General features: G+C 42.6%; 1 protein-coding gene across 8 annotated transcripts; it reads left to right on the top strand.

Annotated features, from left to right (window-relative positions):
- Positions 1 to 295: 295 nt before the first annotated feature.
- Positions 296 to 25122, top strand: OTULINL (OTU deubiquitinase with linear linkage specificity like). 8 transcript variants are annotated; one of them, XM_074545561.1, is made up of 10 exons: positions 3987 to 4076; positions 12028 to 12074; positions 14284 to 14368; positions 15840 to 15999; positions 16108 to 16139; positions 16244 to 16335; positions 18441 to 18590; positions 19382 to 19510; positions 21687 to 21959; positions 22929 to 25122. In XM_074545561.1, the coding sequence occupies exons 4-10, from the start codon at positions 15893 to 15895 to the stop codon at positions 23106 to 23108; spliced, it is 963 nt and encodes a 320-aa protein (XP_074401662.1). In that variant the 5' UTR covers positions 3987 to 4076; positions 12028 to 12074; positions 14284 to 14368; positions 15840 to 15892; the 3' UTR covers positions 23109 to 25122. The 8 variants fall into 8 exon arrangements, with proteins under 8 accessions (XP_014120634.1, XP_014120635.2, XP_005484349.1 ...); XM_005484294.4 differs by lacking the exon at positions 14284 to 14368 and having other exon boundaries at positions 3973 to 4076; XM_074545570.1 differs by lacking the exon at positions 12028 to 12074 and having other exon boundaries at positions 3982 to 4076.
- The last annotated feature ends 2446 nt before the right edge of the window (positions 25123 to 27568 follow it).

The raw sequence follows: 27568 nt of genomic DNA, 5'->3' as shown, positions 1-27568 counted from the left end.
TGAAAAGAAGAAGCTGTGACTCTCTGTGGACTGCCACTGAGATAGTGCCATGTATGGGTGCTACACCACAGTCTGAAAAGCACCCTGCAATCTCCATCCCTCCAACAGCTTGGGAGATGCAGGGCGAGATAGCAATGTGACCTTTATAATTAGCTGAGTTATGCTCAATTTTTTTCTTGTGGCTTGGATATGGAGAAGCTTAGACAGCCTGTGTGACTCTGAAGACTTTAGCGGAAATGAAACAGGAAGCCAGATCCTTTCACAGCTTGTTGGTCTGTGAAGACAAGCTGAGTCTGTAGAGACTCCTTTTCTAACCCCAGAAAAAAGCAACCAGGGGAGAGAAATCCAGCTGGGGTGATACTCTGGAGAGGAGATGCAGAGGCAACATGACAGAGGGGCCAGCAAGAACAGAAACCACTTCATTGAACACAAAAACAGAAGCAGAATTAGCTCAGATAGAAGTGTTGGTAAGTTCATCTTGCTGTGCTATAAATTTTGGCATGTCAACAAACTGTTGATCAGCTAGAGAAAATCCTGTGCTGCTGATTGCAGCTGCATGGTTACTACTTTTACCTGTGTGTTGAACCACCTGACCTTGATAGTAGTAAGAAGTTATGATAAACAAGGAAATGGTTCTTGACTGTTAAAAAAGGGCTTGAAAAACTGAAAAAGGAAGCTGTCACCAGTTTTGCACCTTGGCTTCCTACTTCTACTGGGTTGGATGCTGCTGCCTTTGTCTCAGCACTTGTTTGGAATTGCTTACATTCTTTGTGCCATGATTATAATCCTGCTGCTCACCTGCAGATGAGCACAGCAGTTGCTTTGGCTACTGATTTGTGGGTTTAAACAGACCCAGGCAAAATGTCTTCACACTTGCTTAGCGATGGCCTTCATTATAAGCTTTTGTTTTAATTGCTGTGCACTTCTCACATGGGTACAAGCAGAGGGAGGTAGTCACAGTCATGGCTGCAGCTGGGAAATGCCATGACCTGCAGAAGAACTTGGAGGTTCATGTTGTGGGAAAGTTCATAATACTCCCCTAAAGGAAGAAAATGCCATAAATATCCCTAAGTAGTACAACTTTTCCATCAGCACACAGCCCTGTTTGAGTATCAGAAACATATGCAAAATGCCATGACCAGGAAGTCTGGAGGAAGATAATCCAGTTTAGGCTGCCTCCAGTCTGAGCTCCCTGGAGCTGTCCCCTTGTCCCTGCAGAGCTGCTGCCTACTCAGAGGCAAAGCAGAGAATGCATTATTTCTGAAACCTACTGAATGCATGGGCTGTGTAAGGCCTTCTCTGTCTCCTTACATTGTTCTGTGGGAGCAGATCCAGAGAAGGACCATGAAGTTGATAAGAGCACTGGAGCACCTCCAGGAAGACAGACTGAGAAAGTTGTGGTTGTTCAGCCTGGAGAAAGGAGATTGTGTGCAGACCTCTTAGCAACCTTCCTGCGCTGAAGGGAGCTTGCAGGGAAGCTGGAGAGGGACTCTTTTTCAGGAGCTACAGTGATAGGACAAGGGGTAATGGGTTCAAACTGAAAGTGGGGAAATTTAGGTTAGACATTAGGAAAAAATTCTTTACTGTGAGGGTGGTGAGACGTTGGAACAGGTTGCCCAGCAGGGCTGTGGATGCCCCATCCCTGGCAGGGGGAGTGGGACTAGATGATTTTTCAAGGCCCCTTCCAGCCCTAAACATTCTATGATTCTCTGAAATATTTTAGAGAAGTTGACATTTTCTGAAGCTTCCTGAACCTTTGTAGCAGCATGTTTCCAATTCTGCAGAGTCTGTGAAAAAAACTGCCTTCCAGTTAGCTGCTATTTCCATTTCTGCTGCTGATCCCAGCTCAGATCTGGATCTTGCTTGCTCTCTCCAGGATTATCCTAACCCACATTCATCTCACAGGAGCAGCACACACAGACCAGCCCAACAGTGCAGGAGGGTTGTGTGTGACCTGGCTCAGTCTTACAGTGGTGTTTGTATCCAGCACCAAGGAGGGAGGCAGGTAGAGGCTGTCCCATCTCACTCGTAAGGAGGAGAGACATTTTCCTGCCAAAGCCTGCAAAGGTCGTAGAAAACTCTTCTTGACTCAGGGAAGAGGTCCAGAAAGAGCTTAAGGAGAAAGAAAGGGCACTATGGACAGTGTTAGTTTAAAAAAGTCTCTCAAGAGGTTTCAGGTAAGTGATCTCTGAATGACTGACTGACTGACTGATTGATTGATTGATTGATTGATTGACTGATTGATTGTCCCAGGGCTTACTCCCATGCACAGAGGCCCAAGGCCATGCTCCAGATTGCAAATGCATGGGGGAGAGAGCAGAGAGCTGTGAAGTGGGAAGGACTCACTGATACAGGGCTTGCTTTGTAGACATTGTACCATACATAAAATCTCTCCTCTGATGAATCAGCAGCCAGATAAACATTCACTTTCAAGCCTGCCTGCACAGATAAATCACCAATTAAATCCTAAGATCTTAACACAGGTTAAGAGAATGTAGAAAGATGCAAACCTGGATTTAGCTGCAATGCTAAACCATCTTCTGCCACCAACAGTGGCTTGGCCAAGGCAAGAAAAAAAGTGGAAAGAGAAGCTGAAGGATGTGATAACTGCAGACAAGATCTGGAAATAAAATAAATAAATTCCAGCCACCTTCAAGCCTTTGCAGGTGGATGCCATGTGAGCTGTACCCTGGCAGCATGTCTCTCAGCTGCAGCTCCTGAGACACAGCTACACTAAACACAATCTGCAAGCACAGAGAGAAAGGACCAGGTAACTGGTGCTGTGGAGAGGCACAGAGGTGGCACTTAGGAATTTTTTTTCAAATGGATTTTTTGATGGAGCGGCACACAGTGCTACTTACACAACTGACAGCTTTAGGCCTCTTAAGTCAACTGTTTACTTTTGCTATTTTTAGCTGGGTTTTAAGCCTAGATTTTCTTTTACTTGGATAAATGTGTCTATGAATTTATACAAGTGCAACTAAGTGAATGCTTGGCACACCAATATTTAGCAGGTTTTGCCTATTTTGTTCCTTGCCCAGATTAACTGAGATGGAGGGAGAAACAATCTGATATTCATGCCAGGTGATATAAATCTCTTCAGTGTTTCATGAAAAGTCTTGATCTTCAACCACTTTAATATCTTGTGGTATTTTAGGGGAAAAAACCAAACAAACCCAAACAAAATCCAATAACTGAAGACTGTGTAAGTTTGTCTTGGCTCTGTATGGGAGCAAACTGCTTGTAACTCTGTAAAAGACTTAAGTTTTTGTTAGGACCATCACAGTTCCTTTCTGTTTATCCTGCAAAGTTCTTAATGAGATGGAAGAATACTATTCTTTAATGTGTAGCCAGAAAAGAAAGAATACCAGTCTATGCAAATTCTCTACATACTTCAGTGAGAAATGACACATAAAGGTCTATTATAAGGGAAGGTACTTGGCAAAGGGGAATTTCTTTTTGGATGAATGAACACCATTTTGTCAAAGGGTGAGGGAATCAACATTTAATGGCAGGGAAAAAACAAAAAACAACCAATAACTTCAAAGTTATTAAGTTGTGGTTACATTTAATGGCTATATTTCAAACAGATGATGATGGTGTTGGTCTCCATTCAGGGAGCTGGAATCCCTAGAAGTGTTTCAGGCAACCCCATCCCTGGAAGAGTTTCAGAGTCAGGCTGGATGGGGCTTTCAGCAACCTGGTCTAGTGGGAAGCGTCCCTGCCCATGGCAGAGGGTTGGAACTAGATGATCTTTAGGGCCCCTTCCAGGCCAAACCATGGCATGATTCCATGCTGCTACAAAATGTAAAAAAGCTTGGTGTGACACCCGAGCACAGACAGTATCTCACTGCCGGAGGAGCGGCACGGGTTGCTGTGGAAATGCAGAACTCCGCGGGAGACAGGCCGAGAGACGGTGACAGGGCTTATCCCTCCTTCCCGGCTCCAGGGCACGGCCGGGTGGGATCGGGATCGGGAGCGGGGCGGCCCCGCGGAATCCCCGCCCCGGGCGGTGCCGGCGCTGCCTTTGGAGCCGGGCGGGATCCCGGGGAGGCAGGACGAGAGCGGCCAAGCGGGTGAGGCGCGGCGGGGCTGGTGGGCGGGCTCGGAGGGCCCCCGGAGTCGCGGCGAGGGTTTGGCTTTATTTGCCGTTTCTTTATTTTTTTCCCCCCGCTTTATTTTCCACTTGACTCTTTGGGGGCCGTTTTCCAGGAGTGGCGGTAGCCGGAAAGCTGCTCCTAGGGCTATCCCGGCAGGACAGCCCGGCTGTGCCCCCGCCCGTGTGAGGCCGGGGGCTGCGGGCGTGAGGGGAAATGCCGGGAGCGTGAGGGGCTGAGCTGCCCTGGGAACTGCTGTGTCCTGAGGGCGGAATTAGCGCCAGCATGCGTGGGGATCGGGAGTGTAAAACAGCAGCGTGAGCCGCTTTCAGCCGGGCTTTGGATCTTTGCTTCGGGGGCGGTAATTTTTTTTTTTGGTTGGTTGGTTGGTTTTTTGTTTGCTTTTGTTTTGTTTTGTTTTTTCTTTTCCTTACTATGTGCAGTGTGAATCTACGTGTTGCAGACTGGCTTGTATTCCCGTCAGAAAGGTGAAGGTTTAGGATAAAAGGGCTCATAAATGCAGGTGTGTGTGATTCAGGAGGATCCAGGACGGGGCCGGCTGCAGGTGGTTCTCGGTGTCAGGAATCCTGAACAAGATCCAGGTGGCCAGGAAAGCCAAGGGCATCCCGGTCTGTGTCAGCCACAGCGCGGCCAGCAGGAGCAGGGCAGTGATTGTCCAGCTGTGCTCAGCACTGCTGAGGGCACAGCTCAAATCCAGTTCTGGGTCCTTCTCTACAGCAAAGGCACTGAAGGGCTGGAGCATGTCCAGAGAAGGAAGAGCAGCTGTGGTTGTGAAGGCTCTGCAGCACAGGTTCCATAGGGAGCAGCAGAGGGAACTGGGGTTTTTTAGCCTGGAGAAAAGGAAGGTCAGGGTTGACATTTTTGCTCTCTACAACTACCTAAAGGAGGTTGTAGCCAGGTTAGGGGTCAGTCTGTTCTCTCAAGTAACAAGTCATACCAGGAGAGATTTAGATTAGATATCAGGGAAAATTTCTTTGCTGAAATGGCGTTCAGGCATCAGAACAGGCTGCCCAGGGAAGTGGTTGAGTCACTGTCCCTGGAGATATTTATTAGACATACAGATGTGGCACTTAGGGACGCGGTTTAGTGGTGGGCTTGGCAGTGCTGGGTTAACAGTTAGGCTTAATTTTAAAGGCCTTTTTCAGCCTCAATGATCCTGTGATCTCTTATGTCACTGAGAAGTGGTTGTTCAGACTGAGCATACTGTGCCGTATCAACTTGCTTTTCTGCTGTACATTCTGTGGTACATTTCTGCTTTGATGGTTACTCATCCCATTCTCATTTTGCACTGCCTTTCTTACTAAACCAGCTTGTTTTCTCTCTGAAGCAGCTGTACAAATTGCATGCAGCTCATACTTTCATTTTTGCAGTGGAGAAAGAACCAGATTTCCGTGGTATTTAGTGGGTGAGTTGAAGCCAGCACGGTGCTACCTGCTCCATTGCTAATTCGTGCAAGTACCGTTATTCCCACTTCCGTCCTCTGGCCCGCTCCAGTTTCTGCAAGTGGTGAAACAAAGAGACAAAATATGTGAAACAGGAAGTAATGACAGGCTAAGAAAGCTTCTTTGTAGTCACTAAGTGTGCTTCTTTAAGAATTTCATTTCTTTGCTAGTGGACAGATAATTTGATTAGAAACTGAGGGGCCTCTCCTTGTGGTAAAAGAAAAAGATGCCATTTTCCTATTGCTATAAAACACTACCAGGTGAAGGGTGTTGGAATTTATTTTGAAGAGAAGAAAAAGCATGAAAATGCTGGTCAGCATTTAAATATAAGTGTTTTTATAGATAAGTATCTGTATTTGGAATTTTTTAAATATTAAATTTTTATAATTCTGAGATTTTTTGCCATTTTTGGATATAAGGGTTTTTTGACTTTAACTGTTTGGAATATGTTAAAGTGAAAAAACACCACCACCTGCCTAGGTGGTGTTCATTTCCCATTCAGTATCACGACTTTCTGTCCACCTGTTTCTTAGATACAGTTTCCAGTTGAATCTTCACATCTTATCTACCAAGGATCAGACAACAAACATGAAAGGGTTTTTCCAAAATGTATGCAGTTTTTCTTGAGCTTAATGTTTGAAAATGTTTGATCTTGCATGACTACCCAGGCAAATGAGTTTGAGATTTCAGAAATACTTCTGCTGAACCTCCTGACCCCACACAGCTGAGCTGTGGGAGTCACGGTGCCAGACTGTCCTAGGAGAGATGATTATGGTTATAATTTACTTGTTTTAAAAACACAGGGCATAACCAGTGCTCAGGAGTCAAAAGGGAATGTAATTACACTGCTTTCATTACACTTGCATAACTAAATTTGGGTGTGATTAGAATGGCATAAGGTTTACCTTAAGGAGCTTCTTAATCTCCTCTTGTTTTAGGCTGTGAAATTATTTTTTTAATTACCTTTGGGCTGCCTAAGGCATATTCTAATGGCATTTGATGGCAGTCTGACTTCTGAAAGAGTTTATAGTACTCTATAAAGTGAAACACTAATCTGAGTTGCTGTCTGACACTGGCCCTGAGTCGCTTCAGGTTGTGTTTTTTGCTTTGATGGAATTTGGGGAGGCCCAGTGAGCACGGGGCATCCTTTCCTCACTCCTGGGCTGGTGCAGCTGCCCTGGTGCCAGCGTGTAGCAGCAGCAGGGAACTCTGCCCATGTGCTCCACTGCTGGCATTCCCAGCATGGCAGATCCCCGTTCCTCAGTGCATGGTTGCAGTGCTCTGGATCAGACAACAATGCTGTACCTTTCAGGAGGACAGAGAAACAGCTGCCTGTTGGTGAAAAGGCCAGAGTTTCATGATAGAAAACAGGAGTTCCACTTCTTCAGCTGCAGCAATGGAAAAGCAGTCACTGGCAGTTTTAAGTTTTGTTGCTAGGGATCCTGTATCAGTTCTGAGGTATTAGAGTTTGGTTTGTATATTACAAAATTTGGTTTGATGAAAAGTTACATGAACAATGTAACTAATAACTGGACTATCTGTTGCCTGATAACATGAAAGCATAACAAAAAAAACCTATAAGAGTTGTGTCTCAGCATAAATGAGGAGATAAAGGGAATTAAGGGGACTACCGTCCACTTCTTGAGAGGGCTCAAGTGAAGGCAAACATTGTCAAATATTTCAAAACTTGTACAGCTTTCTTCATTAATTTTCTGAGAAACTTTGAAGTTAGCATCTTTTGGTTTCTTTTCAGCCTTACACTGTGCTTGTAGCTTCTTCCTATTTTTTCACTGCTCTGCACACTATGCATTTTTGGCATCTTCCAGATCTGAGTGCTTGAGATTTCTCTGTAGCCTATGGGGACATGCTGGAAGCTCCTGACAGAGAGAGCAAGTGTGTGTCCCTGGCTCCAGTCCCCATGTCACCAGTGAGGACAGATGTCACTGTGTACCTGTGCAGAGGGATGTGTCAAGCAAGGCAGCTTGTACTGCCCACACTTTTCTTTCAACAGACATTTTTCTGAGAGAATGCTGTAGGCTGAGCAGAAGAACATGTGTTCTCTTACTTGAGCCATATTCTGTGATGGTGGAGGGTTAAAGGTGTGGTAAGATGTGGCTGTCTATGCTCAGTCTCTGATCCTTTTTGCTAGTTCTACTTCAGCAGGACCCCATCTCAGGTGCCTTGTCCATACATAGCGTGTTGCTGAGGTTTTCCAGATATTTGAAGTGTTCAGCATTTATGTTTCCAGAGCAGGTTAGTCACGTTGGGTAAATGATGCTATGAAAGTGAGAAATGGGTACCTTAGCATCAAACTGGTGCCTTGATATGATGTTGTGTCTGTGAGGCTTTGAACATCATCAAGTCTGCCCTTGTGCCTGTGCAGCAAAGCAGCACCAAGGCAAGGTGCTTGGCACTGCCTGAAGGTCAGCTGCCACCAGGAAACCACAGAATGGTTTGGGTTGGAAGGGACCTTGCAGTCCATCTGGTTCCAACCTCCTGCCATGCACAGGGACACTTTTCACTAGACCAGGCTGCTCAGAACTCCATCCAACCTGGCCTTAAACGCTTTCAGGGATGGGACATCCACAGCTTCTTTGGGCAGCCTGTCCCAGTGCCTCACCAGCCTCACAGGGAAGAATCTACCTAATATCTAAGCTAAGCCTGCCCTCTTTCAATCCAAAGCCATCACCCCTTGTTATGTCACTAAATTCCTTTGTAAAAAGTCCGTCTCCATCTTTCTTGTAGGTCCCTTTAGGTACTGGAAGGTGCTATAAGGTCTTGTAGGAGCCTTCCAGGCTGAATAACCTCAGCTCTTTTAGTCTGTTCTCATTAGAGACGTGCTTCATCCCCCTGGTCATCCTCATGGCCTCCTCTGTGGACCTTGCACCATTAGGTCCCCATCCTTCTAATTCCAGGGGTCCCAGAGCTGGATGCAGTACTGCAGGTGGGGTCTTGCCACAGCAGAGGGCAGAATCACCTCCCTCGAATGGCCAGCAAGGTTTTAATTGCCAAGTTTGTGCAAAATCAGTCTTTTGCAAACTTAAACACTGGTTTCAAGATCGATCAAGATAGATCAAGATCAGGTCTATCTGTATGAGAAAGAGAAGCCCTACCTGGTTTTCGCAGTTTTGCTCTGAGCACAGCACCATGCTAGGGGTTTGTCTGTGAGCAGCTTGGAGATATGTTTATTGTTCTTCAACTGTGGTTTCATTTTGGGTTATTTCCTGCACGTGAATTTCAGCTGTGACCTTCTTGCCAGAGGCCAAGGCCTTAAAAATAGGGGGTTTCATATAAATGAAGAACTTTAAAAATTATACTGCTGGGCTTCATGACAGAAACTCTCCAGGACTCTGTATTTCATTTTCTTCACAGAGTAAGTCATGCTTACTTTGTCTGCCAAGTGCCAGGCCCTCAAAAAGAGCTCAGTATGCAAGGTCACACTTAGCTGTATTTTACAGGAGTGCATGATTAGTATTTCATTTAGTCCTTGCCATGTAACTGTCTGGTTTTTAGGCAGTTTGAGCAAATGCAGAGGTGTCAGGGAGCTGTGGTCTATTGATCCCTGTGACTGATGTCTGGAGTGCTTTGCTCAAAAGTTCTCTTGCATCCAAATATCTGTAAAAATACCAACTGTGCATTAGCAGTGACAGTAATGACAGTGATATTATTATGCATGATAATATTAATGCTACTAATAATGTGCTTTTACAAGTAGAAAGCTCTTGCACAGAATATTCTGAGTTCTTGGATCACCTTTTCATGAAATGTTTCTGTTAGATATGACTTTGGTATTACACTGAGCAATAACCTAAATTTCAGTGACTATCTTGATGCAGTCAATTTTACCTTTCAGTATGCTTTTTTTTTTTTGTGTAGTATTTTAGGCCAGAAGTGCCTGGTAATGCACTCTTCCCAAAAAGGCAGAGGACTCCTCTGTGCTTGAGCTAATTAAAATATGCCAGTTTGGAAGTGCTGCCCTTGGGATGATGAAGAGAGAGCAGGCTTTAAACACTCCAGCTACTTCCATACAAGTACCATGAGCTGTGCAGAATAAAGCTGAAGTTTTGGCTTTGGTCAGACTGGGCACTGAGAGGCAGAGGGGAAGAGATGCAAGACCAATTTCTGCCATTTCCATTCAGAGTGATGGCTTTGATATTTTGCTTTCTTTGTCCCTGCTTTGTGCTTCTAATCGATCTTGAAAAGAGGGGAGACACAAGTAGAGCACTGCTGGAATAACTCTGCACATACCTGCTGAGGAAGCACAGGCTTTGGGATCTGGTGCACCCCCAGGAGATATGAATAATTTGTGATTATTAATCATAAATTATATGTAATTACTAATCCATGTGAAAAATGCACAGCTCTGCACCATCTGCACACAGAATCGGGTACACTCAGGAGAGGGCCATGCTCTGAAGACAGACACAACATCTGTATGGAGTGCAGTCAGACCCAGTACAGAGGTGGGAATGATGAGCAGCATGGATTTAGTTTGGTGAGATGGGGCTGGCTTTCTGCTTGGACAGTGAACAAGCTCAGAAGAGTTGACTTTTTTGTTTGTCATGGGTTACTTGATCCTGCTGTTTTCCTGGATATCAGTTGGGATAACTTTTTATCAACAGATAGTGTAAAATTCTTTGGGCTGTCCTGTGTTGTGTGCTTACAAAGCATCCAGGCAGAGCCAGGGGCACTTCCTGCACTGGGAAACCCCAGGAGTGGGGCAGCTGCCACTGGGCCTCTGCCTGGAGAGAGCAGGAGGAATGCTGCCTGTGATATCCCCAGCCACCTAGTGACTCTGCATCCTTGGAGGGTGGGGTGGTTGGTGCAGGTCTTGTGCTGTCTAGCAAACAAGATTTAAAAATCAGGAGGAGAAAAATTACTGTTATTGCTAAGAAAGACTTCTTTTTCCCCCCTAACCAGGTTTCAGTTATCTAGGCATATCAACATAAAAAAAAAAAATTGCATTTATACTTAGGATGCTCAGGAGGAAAGTATTTCCTTTTTTCTGTTATTCCTTCATTCTATTTAATTTATAGTTTGGATTCAGCATGGAAAAAAAAAAAGAAAGAAAAGCATTTTGAGAATTGTGAAGCAACCATGAGTGGCATTAGGGGTGACTCAACATGCAACTCTGCAGCAGGCAGAATAGGAATTCTTAGAGTGGGCTTCTTTCAAATAATAGATTTAGTGCATTTACGTAAGTTCTGTTTGAAGTGTACAGGCATTAAATAGCAATTCTGAATGGGAACAGATTTTTTTTCCACATTAAGAAAAAAACAGTAGCAGATATGTCATAGGATCCTTCTTTAAAAGGAGGTTATTTTATTTTTTAATTTTTTTTTAAATAGGAATAGGAGTTTTAGAAAGATTCATGTTTTTTTAATGGCATGAAATGCTTTTCATGTATTTCTCATCCAGTATTCTGGACTGTAAATTCTCAGAAGGCTTCTGTCATGATTTTTCTTACTTAAATGGAAGTGGGGCTAAGCAATATTCATCTTGGATGAAGCACCCTGTGCCTTAAAAAGGAAGCTGAATTGTACAGGAAATGAAGAACTGAACTTTCCTTTTGTTCTCGTAGGCATTTGTAGAGAGAAAATGGTATGTGCAGGCTAAGGCATGCATTAATATCTTGATTATATAGCTGAAATTGGTTTTGTAATTCTAGTTGGGTATATTTTAGGTGATCACCCAGTAGGTAAGAACACATTATGGTTGTTGCTGCACAGTAGCAATAAGTTGTGTCACAACTGGACAGATACATTACCACCAGCAGTTCCTGTTGATGATCAGGGAGTCTGAAGAAGGCTGCTAGTTCTATATTCTCTATATTTTTCTGAAAAAAAAAAAAAAAAAAAAGACTGAGGCAGCTAAGAGGGCTCTTGGGAAAGCCCTATGCAGAAGATTTGTGTAAATTAAATAAAACCTTTCTTGCAACTGATGGGCCTCAGTGTTACCAAAACTATTCTCTTTTCTAGATAATAGTGTGATTCTACTTGTGGTTTGGGGCTGGCATTCTCATTTGTGTTTTGGTTTTTTTGATTGGAAGGTATCTGATCAGCAGACATGGTTGAACTTGTGATAAGTCACTGACGATTAGAATCTTTGTCTGCAAATTATTTTCTTTTCCTTATTATACCAAGGAGAGATCCTCATCTTTCTGTTTGTTAGAGCAGGTGAATGTTGCTTAACAAGTTGACGTTGCTTTATTCTGTAAAGGAAGGGGTTTGTAATGAAATAGTTATTGAATTAAGCAGTGCTTCTCACATATTTTGGTGTTTGATCTGTTTTCAGTATTTTTTTGTGTGTGGTGCTGATAATAAACTGGGAAATCAAAGAATTTGTAATCTCTTGGCACCACTTAAAAAGGCATATTTCTCTCTTCTAAACTCTAATGTAATGTAATCTTTTGTAGCCATTGAATTTGTATAATTAATTTTTCTGTGTCTCCCTCTTGGTTCATTCAGTTGAGGTCTATGTACATGTGCCTCATGCTTGAGCCTGCTCTATGAGGGTAAGTTTCTTTGTTTTCCCTTAAAAGAGGGACTTAGCCTTTTGTGTAACATACCTGGGTGCTGATGGTGTAAAATCTGAAAAACAGCAATGTGCAGCAACGTGAAGAGAACTGCATGCACGCCTTGAACACAGGCAGACTTGGGCCTCCCTGCCAAGCTTTGCATGTCTCAGTGGAGGGGTCTCCCTTCCTGGCTCTGCATCCAACAGAGGAGGAAGGAGTGGTTCAGGTGGGGCAGCAGAAGGCCTGGCACAGAGGCATCCCACATTCTGCCTCCCTCTTTCGGTATACCTGCTTTTTGGGAACTGGGAACATCATTTTGTGTGATGGGAGTATGAAACCTGGCCACTTCATGGTGACAAGTGCTATGTCCTGCTTTCAGTACCAAAAAGACCATGAAGAGGAATGTCCCAAAAAGAAATCATTCTGTCATGTTGTAATTTGCTGTCTTTCTGATGGCATCGTAAATGGTATGGAAAAAACCAGTAAAGGGTGATTGCACCATCAGACATGCTGGGGTATTCAGTAATGCATACAGTGCTGCCTGCTAGTTCCCAACTGATCTCTGACATTTTGCATTTCATCAATTATACATAATTAAGGTGGCAGCCTCCAAAAAAATTGTGAGGGAGTCAAATGTGAAGCAAATCCTTTAGAGATTCTTCCTGAGTTACTTGAGAATGAAACAGATGTTTCTTACTTATCTTTTTTTCTGGCCTTTTTTGTTGGTTTTTTCCTTCTGCATGTCTGTCCTGCTGACTTTGCAGGGGGTAAAAGCTTAAGGCTTGGCACTAGCAGGAAGCTGATGTGGCATGAAAAGAAAACATGGTGAACTACTTGCTCTGTAAGATAAACATTGCTGTCAGCTCCTGATCAACTCCAGCACTGTTCAGCCTCTGTTCTTCCAAATTTCTGCATGGCAGAGGAGTCAGGCCTCCCTGTCATGCTGGTGCTCGCAGTCAGTCTTCAAGAAGATGGAAGCCCAACAGCTGGTCTCAACACCAACTGCTCCTGTCACTGCCTCCTGAGGAGCAGGATGAATTGTGCCCTTATCCCAGGGAATGGATTTCATGTAAAAATCTGTGGGTTTATTGTACTCCCCCCACTAATGTGTTATTAATTTAATTGCTCGTTGGTTTCTGAAGACTTCTGAAAGGTGCAGGGAGGGGGGTGGCAAGATCTATTTTCAGCTGCTGCCTTCTTTAATTTATGCTCATAATGTGTTTTTACCAGCAGCACTTTGTGATCCAAGTGCTACTTCTAAATGTCATTTACTTGAATAAAAAATGTAATTAATTTCTAAATGTGACATAAGCACTGAAAGTATTAACTGAATCACAGAGTGCTGTTCAAACAGCAGCTTTCCCATGACAGGAGGGAAAGTTCCTGAAGTCCAGGGTATGCTGCAATACAAGTGTAGCAAAAATACTCAAAATCACTTGTTTGCAGGTTTTTCCATTGTCCATTAGGCTTTCTTCTAGGGAAATACCCATGTTGAATAAAAATGGGTGAGCATTATTTGGTTATCTCGTGTTCTCTGACACTGATTTGTGTTTCTGATGGAAACCAGTAACCCTGTGCTTCCCAGTGCTCCTTGAAGAGCAGTTGCTCAAGCCCCTGTAAGCCATAGGCATTGAAAGAGAGATTGTTGAACTCCAGTAGCCTGAGTTTTTTTCAGGCTTATTACCATGAAAAACTTTTCCAAAAGATTGCTTGATTCAGTTTAAAAACTGATGTGGAGCTGTCATCCTTCTGTCTGTTAAAAGGGATAAGGGAAGAAATTTTGCATTCACGTGTATTTCTTGGGTCTCCATAATGCAAAGTATGTAATTTTAACAGATGGACCAGCTCTTGAATTTTTTTATAGAGCCAGTTTGTTCAAAATCAAATGTGGGAGTGGACCATACAGTCCTTTTACGTAATGAAATTAAAGTCTGCTGCAACTTCCCTTTGATATTGTGTATTTAAACTGGTGTTAATTTCAGTCATCATTTGGTTTGCGTATAGGAGTGTAAATCCAGAATACCCTGGGCTGATACTGATCCATGGGCTGAACATCTGTGAGTGATCAGGTTCCATTCTAGTGGACAGAAGATTCAGTTATTCAGAGTCCGTGGAGTTTTTTTCCCAATGCTGATGCATTTATCTTAAAGAAGAGAGCAAAAAAAATTGCAGTTGCTTGATTCTGCTGGGATTGTCATTTCTCTAGGTAGAAGTTTGTGTGCTTATTGAGAATGTGCCTACCAGTGGCCCCCAGGAGGAAGTGGGAATGTGTTTATATGTGCGTGTGAGCTGTAAGTGGGAGTTCCTGGTTTTTCTATGAAGTTTTCCATTTCCAAATCTTACAGCTGATGTTTTGTTGTCTCTTACTTGGCATCAGTAGTAAACTGGAGTTTTCTGGAGCTTCAGAACGAGCACACCAACCCCACCTCTGATTACTTAAAATTTATGGACACCTTTTCATTTACAGCTCTTAAGCTGCCTTTAGTTCACAGGAGAGTCAAGGTCTGGGTCTCACCACCAGATGACTTGCATACAAAATCTTGTAATAAAACTTCTTCAAACAACAGAATATTGGGAAAGGCCAAGTATCAGCACTGCTCTGTGTATATATGCAACAGTGCTCGTAAAAATGAGTGCATCACTGTTTATCTTGTTGCTAAGGTTAGAACTGATACGTAACTCTTTGACGGGATTGTTGTCCCCAGTGCATGGGCTTAATTTACTTGGAAAACTTAAGCCCCTCTTAAATTTCCCGGTAAAGCCAGGAGGGGCAGAAGTTCAGCTGACATAAAACTATGTGGAATGAGTAATCCCCGCTGCAGACTCCCTGGAGAAGGATCTTTGCAGCCTTCTCTGTGGATGCCTCTATAAAAAGTTGAGTTCTTTTAAGGTTTTGTACTAAATCAATAAATAAGTTAATAACAGAGCAGCTGTTCATCATGAGCTCTGAGAATTTCCTATATTCAAATTTCTTCCAGAGGACAAATTTCTCACTTAGGGAGCAGATGCTGCCTTTGTCAACTGTTCAGTCTCCAGGCCCTCTTTCACATGTAGGTCTTCTTATCAGCAATAGACAACCTTCCCTAACCTTGTCTGTAATGCCAGGGGAGCGACAGAACCTTGTCCTTGTTTATGTCTGTGAAGTGAGCGTGTACCCTCTCTGTGATGATCTCCTGAGCTTTCTACCAAATCCCTGGGGAGGATCTTTCTCTGGAGTTTTAAATTGACCCTAAATTTACCCAAATTGAGGCAGGAACATTCCTTTAATTCCCCAGGCAGTGATATGATGCTTAGTCAGCTAATATTGCCTTATATGGCCCATTTGTTGACTACAAGTAAGTCCTACAGACCTTTAAAGTCATGTCTTTAAAGCCATGACTTAGAGACAAAATAATGACAGTATACGTCTCTAAATCAGCACATCCTGAAGTAAAAAAGAATAACAGTTTTTTGTTATTGAGTAGTGTGTTTGATACCAGTCTTCCTGGGACTCCATTGTAACTACATATGTAGCCTTCACTGTGTGCAGGATACTGTGGAAATGTGAACTATATGCCCACAAGGCCCTAGAAACTTAAAAAACTTAAAAAACTTAAGTAAAATATATTAATCTTTTGCATGTCATATTTTGTATCTCATTTGAAGTGATATCATGTTTGGATGATCCTTCTTTTTGCAAGAAAACAAACAGAAAATATAGTGATAAGATTTTTCAAAATAGTGATAAGATTTTTCTTCTCTCTCTTTTGATCCCTATTTTAGGAAGGCATGAGGTGTGGTCCTGGAAAGCAGCCAGCAAGGAATCCCTGTGTCTCATGTGGCAAAAAGTAAAAGTGCAGCTAATGTTAAGCATGTCCTTCCTCACTGCTGTTTTTTGGTATTGCAGAAGGCTCTACAGCTTTTTAGCACAGCTGCTGAAACGGTAGGTTTTTATTATGTAGACTTTAATCTTCCACATTGTTGTTTGTTTCAGTAAATACTGACATTCAACATCTCCTCTTTGACACCTGTTCCATCATTTGTGTTTCAGGTGGAGCAACTACCTTCAGAGGCAACTCATAAGTAAGCTTTTTGTTGTCACTCCACATTCATTAATGACCCTCACAGCTTCCCTTCAGATGCACAGCAGCAGAACATAACTAATCTGTGAATCAATCTCAATTTAGGAAATCTCAGTGTGCTGCCAGAAGTTGATCTACTTGGTTATAGTGCAAGAGAATGGAAAGGAGAAACAAAGCAGGCCAAACAGATGAGAGAGGTAAGAGTTAAATGTTAATCTCTGCATGAGGACAGGGGAGAACCAGCACCTGGAAAAGGAGTAGCACTCTCAGCACAAACGGCTGCAGCAGCTATCAAGGCCTGCTGCACTGGCTAGTCAAATGAAAAGCAAAAGGGACAGCACAAACATAGGTCTAAATAAAGAATGTAGCAGTGCATGTCAAAATGTAGATCAGGTTTTAGTCTTGTATATATTCTAAATTCCCTCTTCTAGCACCAGCAACCTTAACAGGAAGAATCATCCCCAGTGCTAAAGCCCAAACCCAAATAATGTGGTTTGGCTTAGGTGCTGTTACTTGGCCAGCCTTTGATTTAAGGTAAAAACTCTTACTCCAGGGAGGAAGGAGCACCACATCCATTTCTCTTCCAGGCTCTGAGGGTCCATGCTTGGCAGCCTTGCCCTCTCCAGCATCATCAGCTGCAGCTGGTGGCAGGCAGGGCAGGAGCTGGCATCTAACTTGTGTCAGCTGGGGTGCTGTATGGTGGCCATCCCATGCCTTTGGGCACAGTCCCTCTGCTCCAGCTCTGCACCCAGCCCAGGTGCTTCTGTGGCAGTGCCTTCTCTTCCCCTGCCCAGGGCACTGCTGGCAAGACAGGCACTTCAACTGCACTGGTGTATTTGACATGTGTTGGCTTTAGGTCATGCTATCAGAATTCTCAAAGCAAATGCATATCAAGAAGGACTTAAAGGGTGAAAAGAAGCTGGTAAGGATAAACAGTAGCATAAAGGCCTTGTAGAAAAAAGAAGATAGTTTTCAAAAAGCTGGGATTGGGTTCAGGTGATGAACACAGAAAAAAGATTTGCCACATTAAATGCAGGAATGCAGCAGTACCAGGAGTTCACAGAACACACAAGGGAAAATGTATTTGGAGGAGGAAGTAACAAAAGATAGCAAAACTTCTAATAAATTCGCAATCCCATACTGGGCAAAAAGCCTTTCAAAAAATCTATGAGCCTTGTGGATGGCCAGACCTGAGAAGGAGACTCCTGTATATGGAGCAGTCAGTGGATGTCTGATTGCATCATGTAGAAGTTGCCATGGTAAGGAGCACATTTTAGGATGAGGTCTTGTGAGATCCAGCATATCATGCTTGCTTGTTCCCAAAAGGAACAATCCCATGTTTGTCTTGTCCCTCCCTTTTTCTCTCCTTGTCCTAGCTAAACAGTCCTTCTCCCTCTTTTGTGCTGGCTCCAGTCCTCTTTTGGATGTGGTACACCCAGATGGTGAGCTGATAAAGCAGGTCATCTAGAAAGAGGCTTCTGTGAGGCCCTCAAGCTTGCTGAAGCAGCAGGAAACTCCCTCAGCAGAAAGAGTTTAATAGGCTTACTATCTCAGCTGATACAGTAAGGGTGAGGGGACAGAGTGCAGCTGAGAAGGGGTGGTGGATGGGGTGAGGGAGTAACCAAGATAAACCGAGGATGAGGAATTGAGACCATCCTGCTGCCCCCTTCGGGAAGCAAACTGGAAGTGATGGAGCCTGTGGGACTTGTAGAGTCCTCTCCCTAATTCTCTGCCAGTTTATAGCTCAGAATTGTCTCAACAAGGGCTCAGATGGCAGCCAGTGGTAATGCAGGGTATAAATAGACCGAGGGCCATTCACTTCAGCACAGAGCTGCCAGATCTGCTCTGCCTCAGGTCAGTGTTGCACCATGGATTCAGGACAATGTAAGGAGATGTTTTTTTGCCAGAAGTAGTTTTCTCCGTATACTCATTCCTGCCCTTTTGCTGCTGCATCTCACATGTCAGTGCAAATTGTTAGAATGGTTGAGGTTAAATCTATGTTGATCTGCTCTAATTTGGTTGACCATGTGAATGTTTACAGCAGCAACAGTGCAGAGACTTGAACGAGTTGCTGGGTTTGGAAGGAATGCAGAATCACTCTTAATGGGCAACGCCAGTCTAAGGTGTTTACAAAAACACAGTGTTTATCATTTCTGCATATATAAATCTTAAAAATATACTCCCTTGTTTCCCTAGCTCCCTGTTATGGGAGGGAGTAGTTTGGAATTGGACTTCAAACAACATGGGGTTTTTTCCAAGGCTTAATATTTTTTATTCCTAATTTTTCTTGGTCTGTTTCTAGGCATATGAAGAATTGTTTAGGAGCTGTCATATCAAATACCTGAGACAAGTCAGGAGGGACAACTACAGTGTAATAAGAGCGGTGCTTTTTCAGATATTCAGCCAAGGCATTCCTTTTCCTTCGTGGATGAAGGAAAGAGATATATTGAAGGTAAAATTCATTTCCTAAATGAACACATTTTAGCTATCCATGCACAGCAGAAGAAGGCTGTGTTCAATGTGAAAAGTGGTGTGCTGGCTGTCAAAATGGAGAATCATTGTCAGAATTCAAGGATAAGTTTTTCAAACCCATTTGAACTGCATTTAATTGAAAATCTGTCCCTAATCTAAATATACCAATGTGATCATGAGTCTAAATAATGTAAAAAAAAAAAAAAAAAGGTAAAAGTGGATGAATGTTTGAATGTTCCTGCTACCCTGCTAGATGTCACTCCCTTAACACAAGAGGTTATTTGCATCCTCCCCATCCACATCCATGCAATGTTCAGTGGCTCACTTAGGAGCTGCTATGTTGCTGGAGCAGCAGAGATCGTGCCCTGAACTCCAGGAGCTTTTTCAGGAGACAGTGACAGGGAGGTGGGATCTATAGCTTTTGCCTGTAGAGATGTATGTGTGGACTGGAAGGTGTCTGTAATCCTAAATACCTCACTGAATTTGGAAGTATCCAGCTTTTCCAGAGTGGGGGTTATATATTTTGCTGAAGGCATATTTTCATCTTATTCTTTTTGGCTGGCCCTGTTTTAAAAGTTTCTTAAGGACTTGGCAGTTAAGTGGCTCCTCCTTTGTAGCATTTGAATTGTGAGGTCCATTTACTTTGTTGTTTGAACTGTACAAACAGCTGATAGAACCACATCATAAATTATATGTAGACAAGTTTATATAACCTTATACTCTGCTTCTTGCTATGGTTATGATTAGCTTGCCTTTTATTTTTTTCCCCAGCTCCCTGAAAAGCTTTTGTATTCTCAAGGCTGTAACTGGATTCAGCAGTACAGTTTTGGGCCAGAAAGATACACTGGTCCCAATGCCTTTGGGAAGCTGCGCAAGTGTATGGAGGCCTTAAAGACAAACGTGAGTATCTGGGAAATGGTTGGGAGGAATAAAAGCCTTGAGAATTGGGTTCAGACAGAGTTAAGGAACTTCTCCTGGTTGTATATTTGTGGGGCAGCCAGCCTCCCTCCCAGGTTCACACTGCTGAGTTGCTGGGAGGGCCATTGCCTCTCCTGCAGGGGAATCCAGGTTTTGGTGATCCACTAGGCCAAGTACTCAGGGGTTCCCTGCAAGTTAGGGAGGCCACCGTCCCCACAGCTAGTCCTTGCCATCAAGTGCCTCCTGAAGTATCTCATCATTTTGATTAAAAGTAAACATGGTGTATGTGATGCTTCTAGGTTCTCTCCCAGCTGGAAAGGAGTAAACAAACAATGCATTTTCTCCTAAAACGATTGTATTTTCTTTGCTTCTATCCCCATTAAATGTTTTAATTATCCATTTTTGCTATAATTTCTCTCTGTAAGCTTGCACTTGATTGCAAATACCTGTCAGCCTCACTGCCCCCTCTGCTCAGCATTGCCAGATTGCCATCATACCCAACCCAGGACTATAATTCATATTTAATATAATAATTATATTATAATATTCTTATTTAATATAATTAATATTTAGAACATGAGGAGATTTAGTAGCCCCAAAGCCTTCTGAAAGAGAGATAAAGAGTTGGCCTGTCAAGACCTTGCACCTTTCTTGAGCTCCTCTGGGGTTTCTGTGCATCTGCAGTGATAGTAGTTGTTAATTAAAAAAAAAAAAAAAATAAAACAAAACCCCAAACAGACTAATTTAAGCTCTAGAAACAAAGCATGAGAAAGAAAAAGAGGGGATTAAAACAGATGATTTGGTCCCTTGCCTGCACCCTTGCTGTGCCAAAGTGACAGCTGCATCTTCTTGAGGTGGGCCTGGTAGTTGTAAGGTGCAGTTATCATTTTGTTCTTGGGTAGTTCTTTGCATTTCCCAGTGCTGGGTTATTTGGCTTTCATTTTTAGCTTGTTGAAGTTCTTTTAGCTGATGGTAGTGCATGAAGCGTTTAATCTGCATTTTTAAGAAAAAAGTTTCAAGTTAAAAGAATGAATAAATCATTACAATTAACAAATTGTTTCAAAGCAACTCTGTGATGCCTTATGCTATTACTGGGGTGTATAGCTCCTAGCTTCTTTTTTTTTTTTTTTTTTTTTTTTAGTAAAGATGGTGTTTGGCCAGTGAGATGGATTTCTGCCTGTTTTTACTAACAGGGTTCTTTGCTGCCTTTCCCACCTCCATCATCACAGAATCATTTAGTTTGGAAAAGACCTTTAGGATTGTTAAGTTGAACTATTAACCCAGCACTAAACCGTGCCCACAAGGGCTACATTTATAATTTTAAATATCTCCAGGGACAGTGACTCAACCATTTCCCTGGACTGCCTGTTCCAATGCTTGATAACACTTTTGATGAAGAATTTTCTCCTGGTATCCATTCAAAATCTCCCCTGGCAAAACTTCAGGCCTTTTTCTTTTATTCTATGACATGTTAGCTGGGAGAAAAGACCACCCTCCCACCTGGCTACACCCTCCTTTTTGGTAGTTGTAGAGTGTGATAAGATTTCCCCTTCAGCCTTGTTTTCTCCAGGCTAAACACCCCCAGCTCCCTCAGCTGCTTCTCATCAGACTTGTGCTCCAGACCCTTCACCAGCTCCACTGCCCTTCTCTGGACACACTCCAGCCCCTCAATGTCCTTCTCATAGAGAGGGACAAGAAGTGAACCCAGGATTTGAGGTGTGGCCTCAGCAGTGCTGAGTGCAGGGGGACAATCCCTGCCCTGCTCCGGCTGGCCACACCATTGCTGGTACAGGCCAGGGTGCCATTGGCCTTCTTGGCCACCTGGGCACTGCTGGCTCATGTTCAGCTGCTGGACCAGCACTCTGCCTTTTCCACTCTTTTCCTCTCAGCCACTTTGCAGCCACTCTGCCCCCAGCCTGTAGCACAGCCTGGGGTTGTTGTCACCCAGGCAGGGCCCGACACTTGGCCTTGTTGTACCTCAAACCTTTGGCCTTGATCAGACTGGGGGCTGCTGCCTGCAAATGCTGTTGTGCCTGGGCTCTGTCGATTAATAGCTGCTTTACACTTAGACCAGGTTTCTGTTCCTATTTTGCCATCTTTTGTGTTAAATAGAATTCTTAATAATTTTGCTGATATTCTTTTTCTGTGTGCTTTCCAGTGGGCTGAAATAAGTGCTACAAGAGATCACGAAGAAAGAGGAAGCATGTGTAATACACTATTTTCTGATGAAAGCAAGGAATACAAACTTTATGAGGCCATAAAATTCATCATGCTCTATGAAGTTGTCGAAGCCTATGAGCAGATAAAGAGCAGGGGCAAACCTGTACACAACCTTTTTAACCTTCTCTTTGATCGTGACTCTTCGTCTGACCCTCTGAGTTTCATGATGAATCATCTGAACTCCATAGGGGACTCTATTTGCTTAGACCAGGTAAGGATATAGATGAAAAACCACAAAACTTACTCCATCTTTGTAGTGATCAGGTGATTATATTATACATCATCCATGATAGCTGGCCCATTTTTTTTTCCTTTGAGATGTGGGGAAGTGAACTGAGGATAGCCATTTATCTTCCAGGGGAAAAAAAAAACTGCAGTAAGAGTGGACCGAAAATAAATGCTACAGGTTATCAATAAGACCTACTTTAGAACAGTAATAACTTTGATATGTAAAATAGTTTTAGATGATGCTGTTCTGACCAGTTGTTTTGCTTTTCCTATCTGTTCCGCTATGCCACATCCTGTAGCATCACTTTTTTCTTCCCACCCTTTGGTTCACCTGAGATCTAATGCCTATTAAGAGTAGGTAGTAAGAGCTCTACTAATCACCTTTATAAGTTAAGCTTTTTGTTTCCTGTTTTATAATTAGTGAGAAGTTCAGTGCTCCACACTGCCACTCTGCAAATGGTTTCACTTTCAGGTGGCTGAAATTATTTTTTACAATCAATTTCAGTTATCAAGTCAATTGTTACATGATGCAGTCAGATTTAGGAGCAGTTTGATTATAACTGGTCAAAGTTCTGCTCTGTCTGGCTATGCCCAAGGATATGAACTTTTCCCAAACCTTTTTTTTTTCCCCTGATTAAGCAATCCATTGCAAGAAGTATCAATGAAGATGCTAGTTCTCTAGTTTCATATATGTGAAGAACCAAGAAACTTTTTGCTTGTGCTGTAATGTTTTCCATATGTAGCTAGTGATCACAAGGTGGCAGGCTTCCCATTTTTTCAGGTTGTGTCAGTCTTGGTAACAGCTATTCCTTTCTTGCTCCCCAGTCAGCTGTGTGACTTGTCTTCTTTGTCTGCTGTTTTGAAGCTAAATGACTTGCCTTAACTTGGATTACCTTCAGCTTAGTTTTTGAAGCCTAGAAATAAATGTCTTACAGATTTCTTTCATTTTTAGGTTGAACTGTCTCTTCTTGGATACTTATTTGAAGTAAAGATACGAGTTTACAGACTGCATAGGTTTAATACTGAGGAATTTCAAGTGAAGTATCCAGCTGAATACCGAAGGGAATGGAATGAGATTGCTCTCCTGACTGAGGATGACCACTACTATCACATTCCCCTTTTCAGAACGTGAAGGACCAGTGACTTTCTTTTTTCCTTTGTATAGTATAGTGAATGACCAGTTCCAATGAATTAGGTTTCTGATCAGCAGCAGTAAAATCTTAAGAATGCTCATTAGTGATCACAAAATGGTTTATGGGTTTATTGTGTAAACATTTTGCTTTCCCATTGCAGCTCAGTTCACCGTCAGTCAGCCATAAAAACCATCAAATATATTGCTATACTATCTGGGGCTAAAAATTTTGTTTGAGGGCTGTCAGACAAAAAAAATTGGACTGCCTGATAACAAAGGCAAATGTTATGCTGGGTTTTCCGCTGCTAGCCTAAGGGTTTACTCTGACATCCATGGATGGGTTATACTCAAGTGCCTAAAGCAATGACTGCCTTTCCCTACTCCTATCTGTCTCTAGCTAGGAAGGGTGACTCACAGAGGAGGGAAATCCCGAGGTCCCACAGTTTATATTCCATGCTATTTAACTTGCATTGACTTGGGATGGGAGGATATAAACTGGGGCCTCTGCATGGCTGCTTGAAGTCCACTTGGCTTCCCTTGTTGCCGGAGCACCTCTCTCCAGGGATGGACAGAGCAAGCAGCATCAGGTTGGACTTAACTTGGGAAACGGAGCTGTCTGCACCCAGTGGTGCTCCCTGAAGGGGAAGAACTGCTACACAGGGGGAAGAATCAGCACACAGGAATACTGTGCCAGATGAATGGAAGATCTCCTGTGTAAGTGAGTAAAGTACATTGCTTTCTCCAAGGTAAGAAGGGCAGCGTTAAGGGGTAACACCCAACAGTCACAGCCAGTGGCTGTGTATGGCTTTGGTCAACTTGTAAATCCTTTAAGGGCTGATTTCAACATAACCTGCCAAGATTTCCTTTGCAATTCATCTGAGAAAGCTCTGCATGGAATACAGGTCAAAACACTGCATTTTCAGAAAATATTAATTTTTTATGCATTATATGAATTCAGCAGTGTTGCATATATGTTTTATCTTCTGATTATGTATTAATCTCCTTGCCTAAGATTGATATATTTAATTTTGACCTCTATGTTTGAAGAAGTGTGTCCAGGCCAAGTAAATGAGATTTACCTTCCTACATGGAACATTTTGCTCAGTTCTGTTTTCTAGAAGAATCAATGTGTTTTGATTATTTCAAAATAATGGGCCTTAACTTGAAGAAGTATTAGATCTTGCAAAATATTTATGAAAAGCTTACAATGCCACAGGCTAATGGTTATATTGAGAGGGTGGGATTTATTAAGAATCAAAGCCTCTCCTTTCCTTATCCTAGAGATATAGAGGGACAGGCAGGTTTGTTTTATTAAACCTGCAGGATAAAATGCAAGCCCGTAGCAGAAATGGGAACAGGGCCTGCAGGAGCCAAAGCAGCTGCATGAAGTGTCTTCATGGTAATGCTTGGAGTCTGTGGAGTGTGCTCAGTTCCTTTGTGTAAAGAAAAGCTATTTTATCCCTTATGCTCCTTTTATTTGTGTGTATATGTGTGTATATATATATTTATAAGTACAAACACCTGAGTTCTCTATTGTAGCTATTTTGTTTTCTGAAAGTTTGAGTTCAGTTTTGTTAAATGATTGTAGATTTTAATTAAGGCTTGATAGCTGCAATAACCTCATCTCGTCAAAACCTGCACAGCAAGTACTTTTATTTATTAAAAGAAAGTTTTTTCACTGAATGAAATAATTTTCTTATTTTAGATTTGGTTTTGCTCTGCATGGGGAAAAGTTATAATACTTAAGTGTAGAGTATTATTATCTATTTTGCATCAACAGTAACATTGACAGTTATCAATAAACTTGTCTATATTTTATTCTTGTTTTGGAACAAACAGACATACCATAAATATGTGTTTTTGTAGTGGGCTTTTTAATGATTTGCATATTATTTGTGTTCAGGAATACAACAGCGTTCCAGCTGAAAGTGATAACTTGTGAAAATGTACATTTCTGTGATCTTGAGCATATTAACAGCAGGGAATTAATAAAAATCTAAAACAGACAGTGGAATTTCCCTCGCCAGTTTGGATGTTTGCATCTGAACCAGGCCACCTGAGCCAGGGCTCTCTGCTGTGTCAGTGGAAGGCAGGGGCCCATGGACAGCCAGAGGGGGGGGTCTCAAGAAGGGACTGGTTCTCTTCCCTGACTGCAGTGGGAGCTGGCAGTGACCAGCATAAATCTCTCTGCCCTAGATATTTAAAGTTAGATGAGATTAATGTTGTCTCAAGAATCCGGAAAGGACATAGAGAAACAGATCTGCTGGCTTATCAGGTGGCAGAGGTGCCAGCCAAATCATGCCAGGAACAGAAATGGGAGGTGAAAATAGAGGAGCTTCAGGTGAGGATAATCACAAGTCTTAGAGATAAATGCAGAGAGGCTTATAAGAAGCACTGAGAGAGGTTTGGGGTTGCACTGAGTTTAAACCGTGTGTGTGTGTATATATATATATATATATATATATATATATATATATGCTTGGGGATGTGTGTATGTAAGAAAAATCCATAAAAAAGAAAATTTTCTTCAATAAGGTGCATCTGAAACAAACTGGTACCTCTGTGACAGATGCTGGAGGATATTTTCCAGTCAGTGGCAGAGACAAATTTTCTGTTCAAATCCAGAAGCACACAGTCATTACAAATATTTTTAAAAGCAGTGTTGTAGGCAGCTAAAATCTGGATGTGTTACTTACTTACTATTTTTAGTTTAGCAAAAAGAAGAAACCATACTGAAGCCTCAGTGTTGGATTTGGATTTTCCCTCAAACCTGAAAATGTGTGTCAAGAGTTTAACAGAGCAGCTGAAGAAAAGTGTATCTTTTATTGTAACGGGATAAAAAAGTCTTGCCGTTTGAATGTCATCTTTTTAAAAAACTGCATCTCAAAAAAATGTATGAACCATATCCAATATTTCATTTTAACTCCCAAAGATATACTGTCAGTCCTCATTCTTCAGCTCTAACACTGAAATTACTTCTTGTCCAGTTTGTGGCTAAGTTGAAGCTAATTAAAAATTGCTCAGTGTGGGGTTTTTTTGCTGCTAACTTCACCTGCTTAGGCTCAGGGTGTTGAGTTCAATATCTAGGAAATAGTTTTCAAATGCAGTTTTAAACTTGTGTAAAGCACAGATTTAAGGCTTTAATGTATGTTTTCAAAATAGTTCAATTGACCAGAAGAAAAATTTGTCCAGTCAAAACATAGAAAAGACCTAGCTTTTTTTCTTCCTCCCCTGGGATTTGGATTTCACTGTTTCGTTACATTTCATCAATATTACAATAGCCCCACCTCTGCCTCTTTTATATCAGTGCTCTTACAGCACAAAGGTTTTTGGGGGTCTTCATTTTTATGCAAAGCTCCTGATTTTCAAGAAAACATAAAGCTGGAATCTTGGTGCCACAGAAGACCTGGTCTCTCCCTCTTCTTTTGTGAGGGTTTCAGGGTGCTTGAAGGCTTCCCTGGCAGGAGAGGAACTCTCATTTTGGGCCCGATTTTGTCAGAGGGCAGGACATAACTCTGTGGTGGTCCCTTGAAATTATTTTCTAGAGGAGCCTGGCTTGGTCACTGGGCTGGAGGGGTGCTGCTGCCCCACTGAGTGACATTTGTGTTTCACAGCATCCCTTGTGGTGTCAGTGCAACCTCGACTTTGGATTGGGATGGAGCAGGGAGTTTTGCAGAGGTTTTTTGAAAGATTTGTCAGAAAATGCCTCGGAGGCAGAATGTTTTGTACCTGGGGGGCAGGAGATAAATGCAGAAAACTTCTCCCCCTGGGGCTTGGCTGATTTGCACCTCTCTTGATGAACCACAGAGCTTTGGGCCAGCTCTGTGTCAGCCATGGCCAGTGAGTGAGGAGGGTGGCTGGAACATTGCTGGAGGCTGTGTGTGCTGAACTGTGCTGCTGGGAGGGAAAAATGAGAAGCATGAAAGAAATAGAATGGGTCCCAGATGCTTTCATCTTCTGACATACCCCAGTTTTGCATAATTCCGAGGTTAAATGCCTTGGTAGGCCAATTAACCAAATCATCTTCCTCTCTTGGAGAAGTGTTTGGCCATAGTTCAAGGCTTTACTGGAAGGGGGAGGCAACTAAGTTAATTAAACTTGTGCAACCCAAGCTATTCTGCAATTCTGTGATCTTAAAAATATTGAGAATTGCCATCTTTAGACAAATACAGCATTTAGTTTCGAAGGAATTTTTTAGCTATCATTTAGACAGCTTCCAAGCATCAGAAAAGGCAGTTCAATAAGCTCTGTTCTCCTGGCAATTCTTGGATTGCCACACTTGCCTGCAATGGTGGATTCCACCCAGCCAACAGCCAAGTGCCTACACAGGTACTCACTCACTCCCACAGCAGCAGGATGGGGGCAAAACCAGGAAGAAGAGGACCACAAAAGTTTTAGGCTATGATAAAGACAGGGAAATCACTTCCCATGCACTGTCATGGGCAAAACAGACTTGATTA

This window comes from Zonotrichia albicollis, chromosome 1 (genome assembly GCF_047830755.1).
Source record: "Zonotrichia albicollis isolate bZonAlb1 chromosome 1, bZonAlb1.hap1, whole genome shotgun sequence".
Lineage (NCBI taxonomy): Eukaryota > Metazoa > Chordata > Aves > Passeriformes > Passerellidae > Zonotrichia > Zonotrichia albicollis.
This window is presented reverse-complemented; position numbering and strand designations above follow the sequence as displayed.

Bases quoted from the DNA above. Each gene is read 5' to 3' on its own strand.
- OTULINL (XM_014265160.3), top strand. From the start codon at position 3,793: ATGCTGCTACAAAATGTAAAAAAGCTTGGTGTGACACCCGAGCACAGA. The intron at 3,917-15,839 runs GTGACAGGGCTT...TCCCTATTTTAG, and splicing joins GGGAGACAGGCCGAGAGACG to GAAGGCATGAGGTGTGGTCC. The intron at 18,591-19,381 runs GTAAAATTCATT...TTTTTTCCCCAG, and splicing joins AGGAAAGAGATATATTGAAG to CTCCCTGAAAAGCTTTTGTA.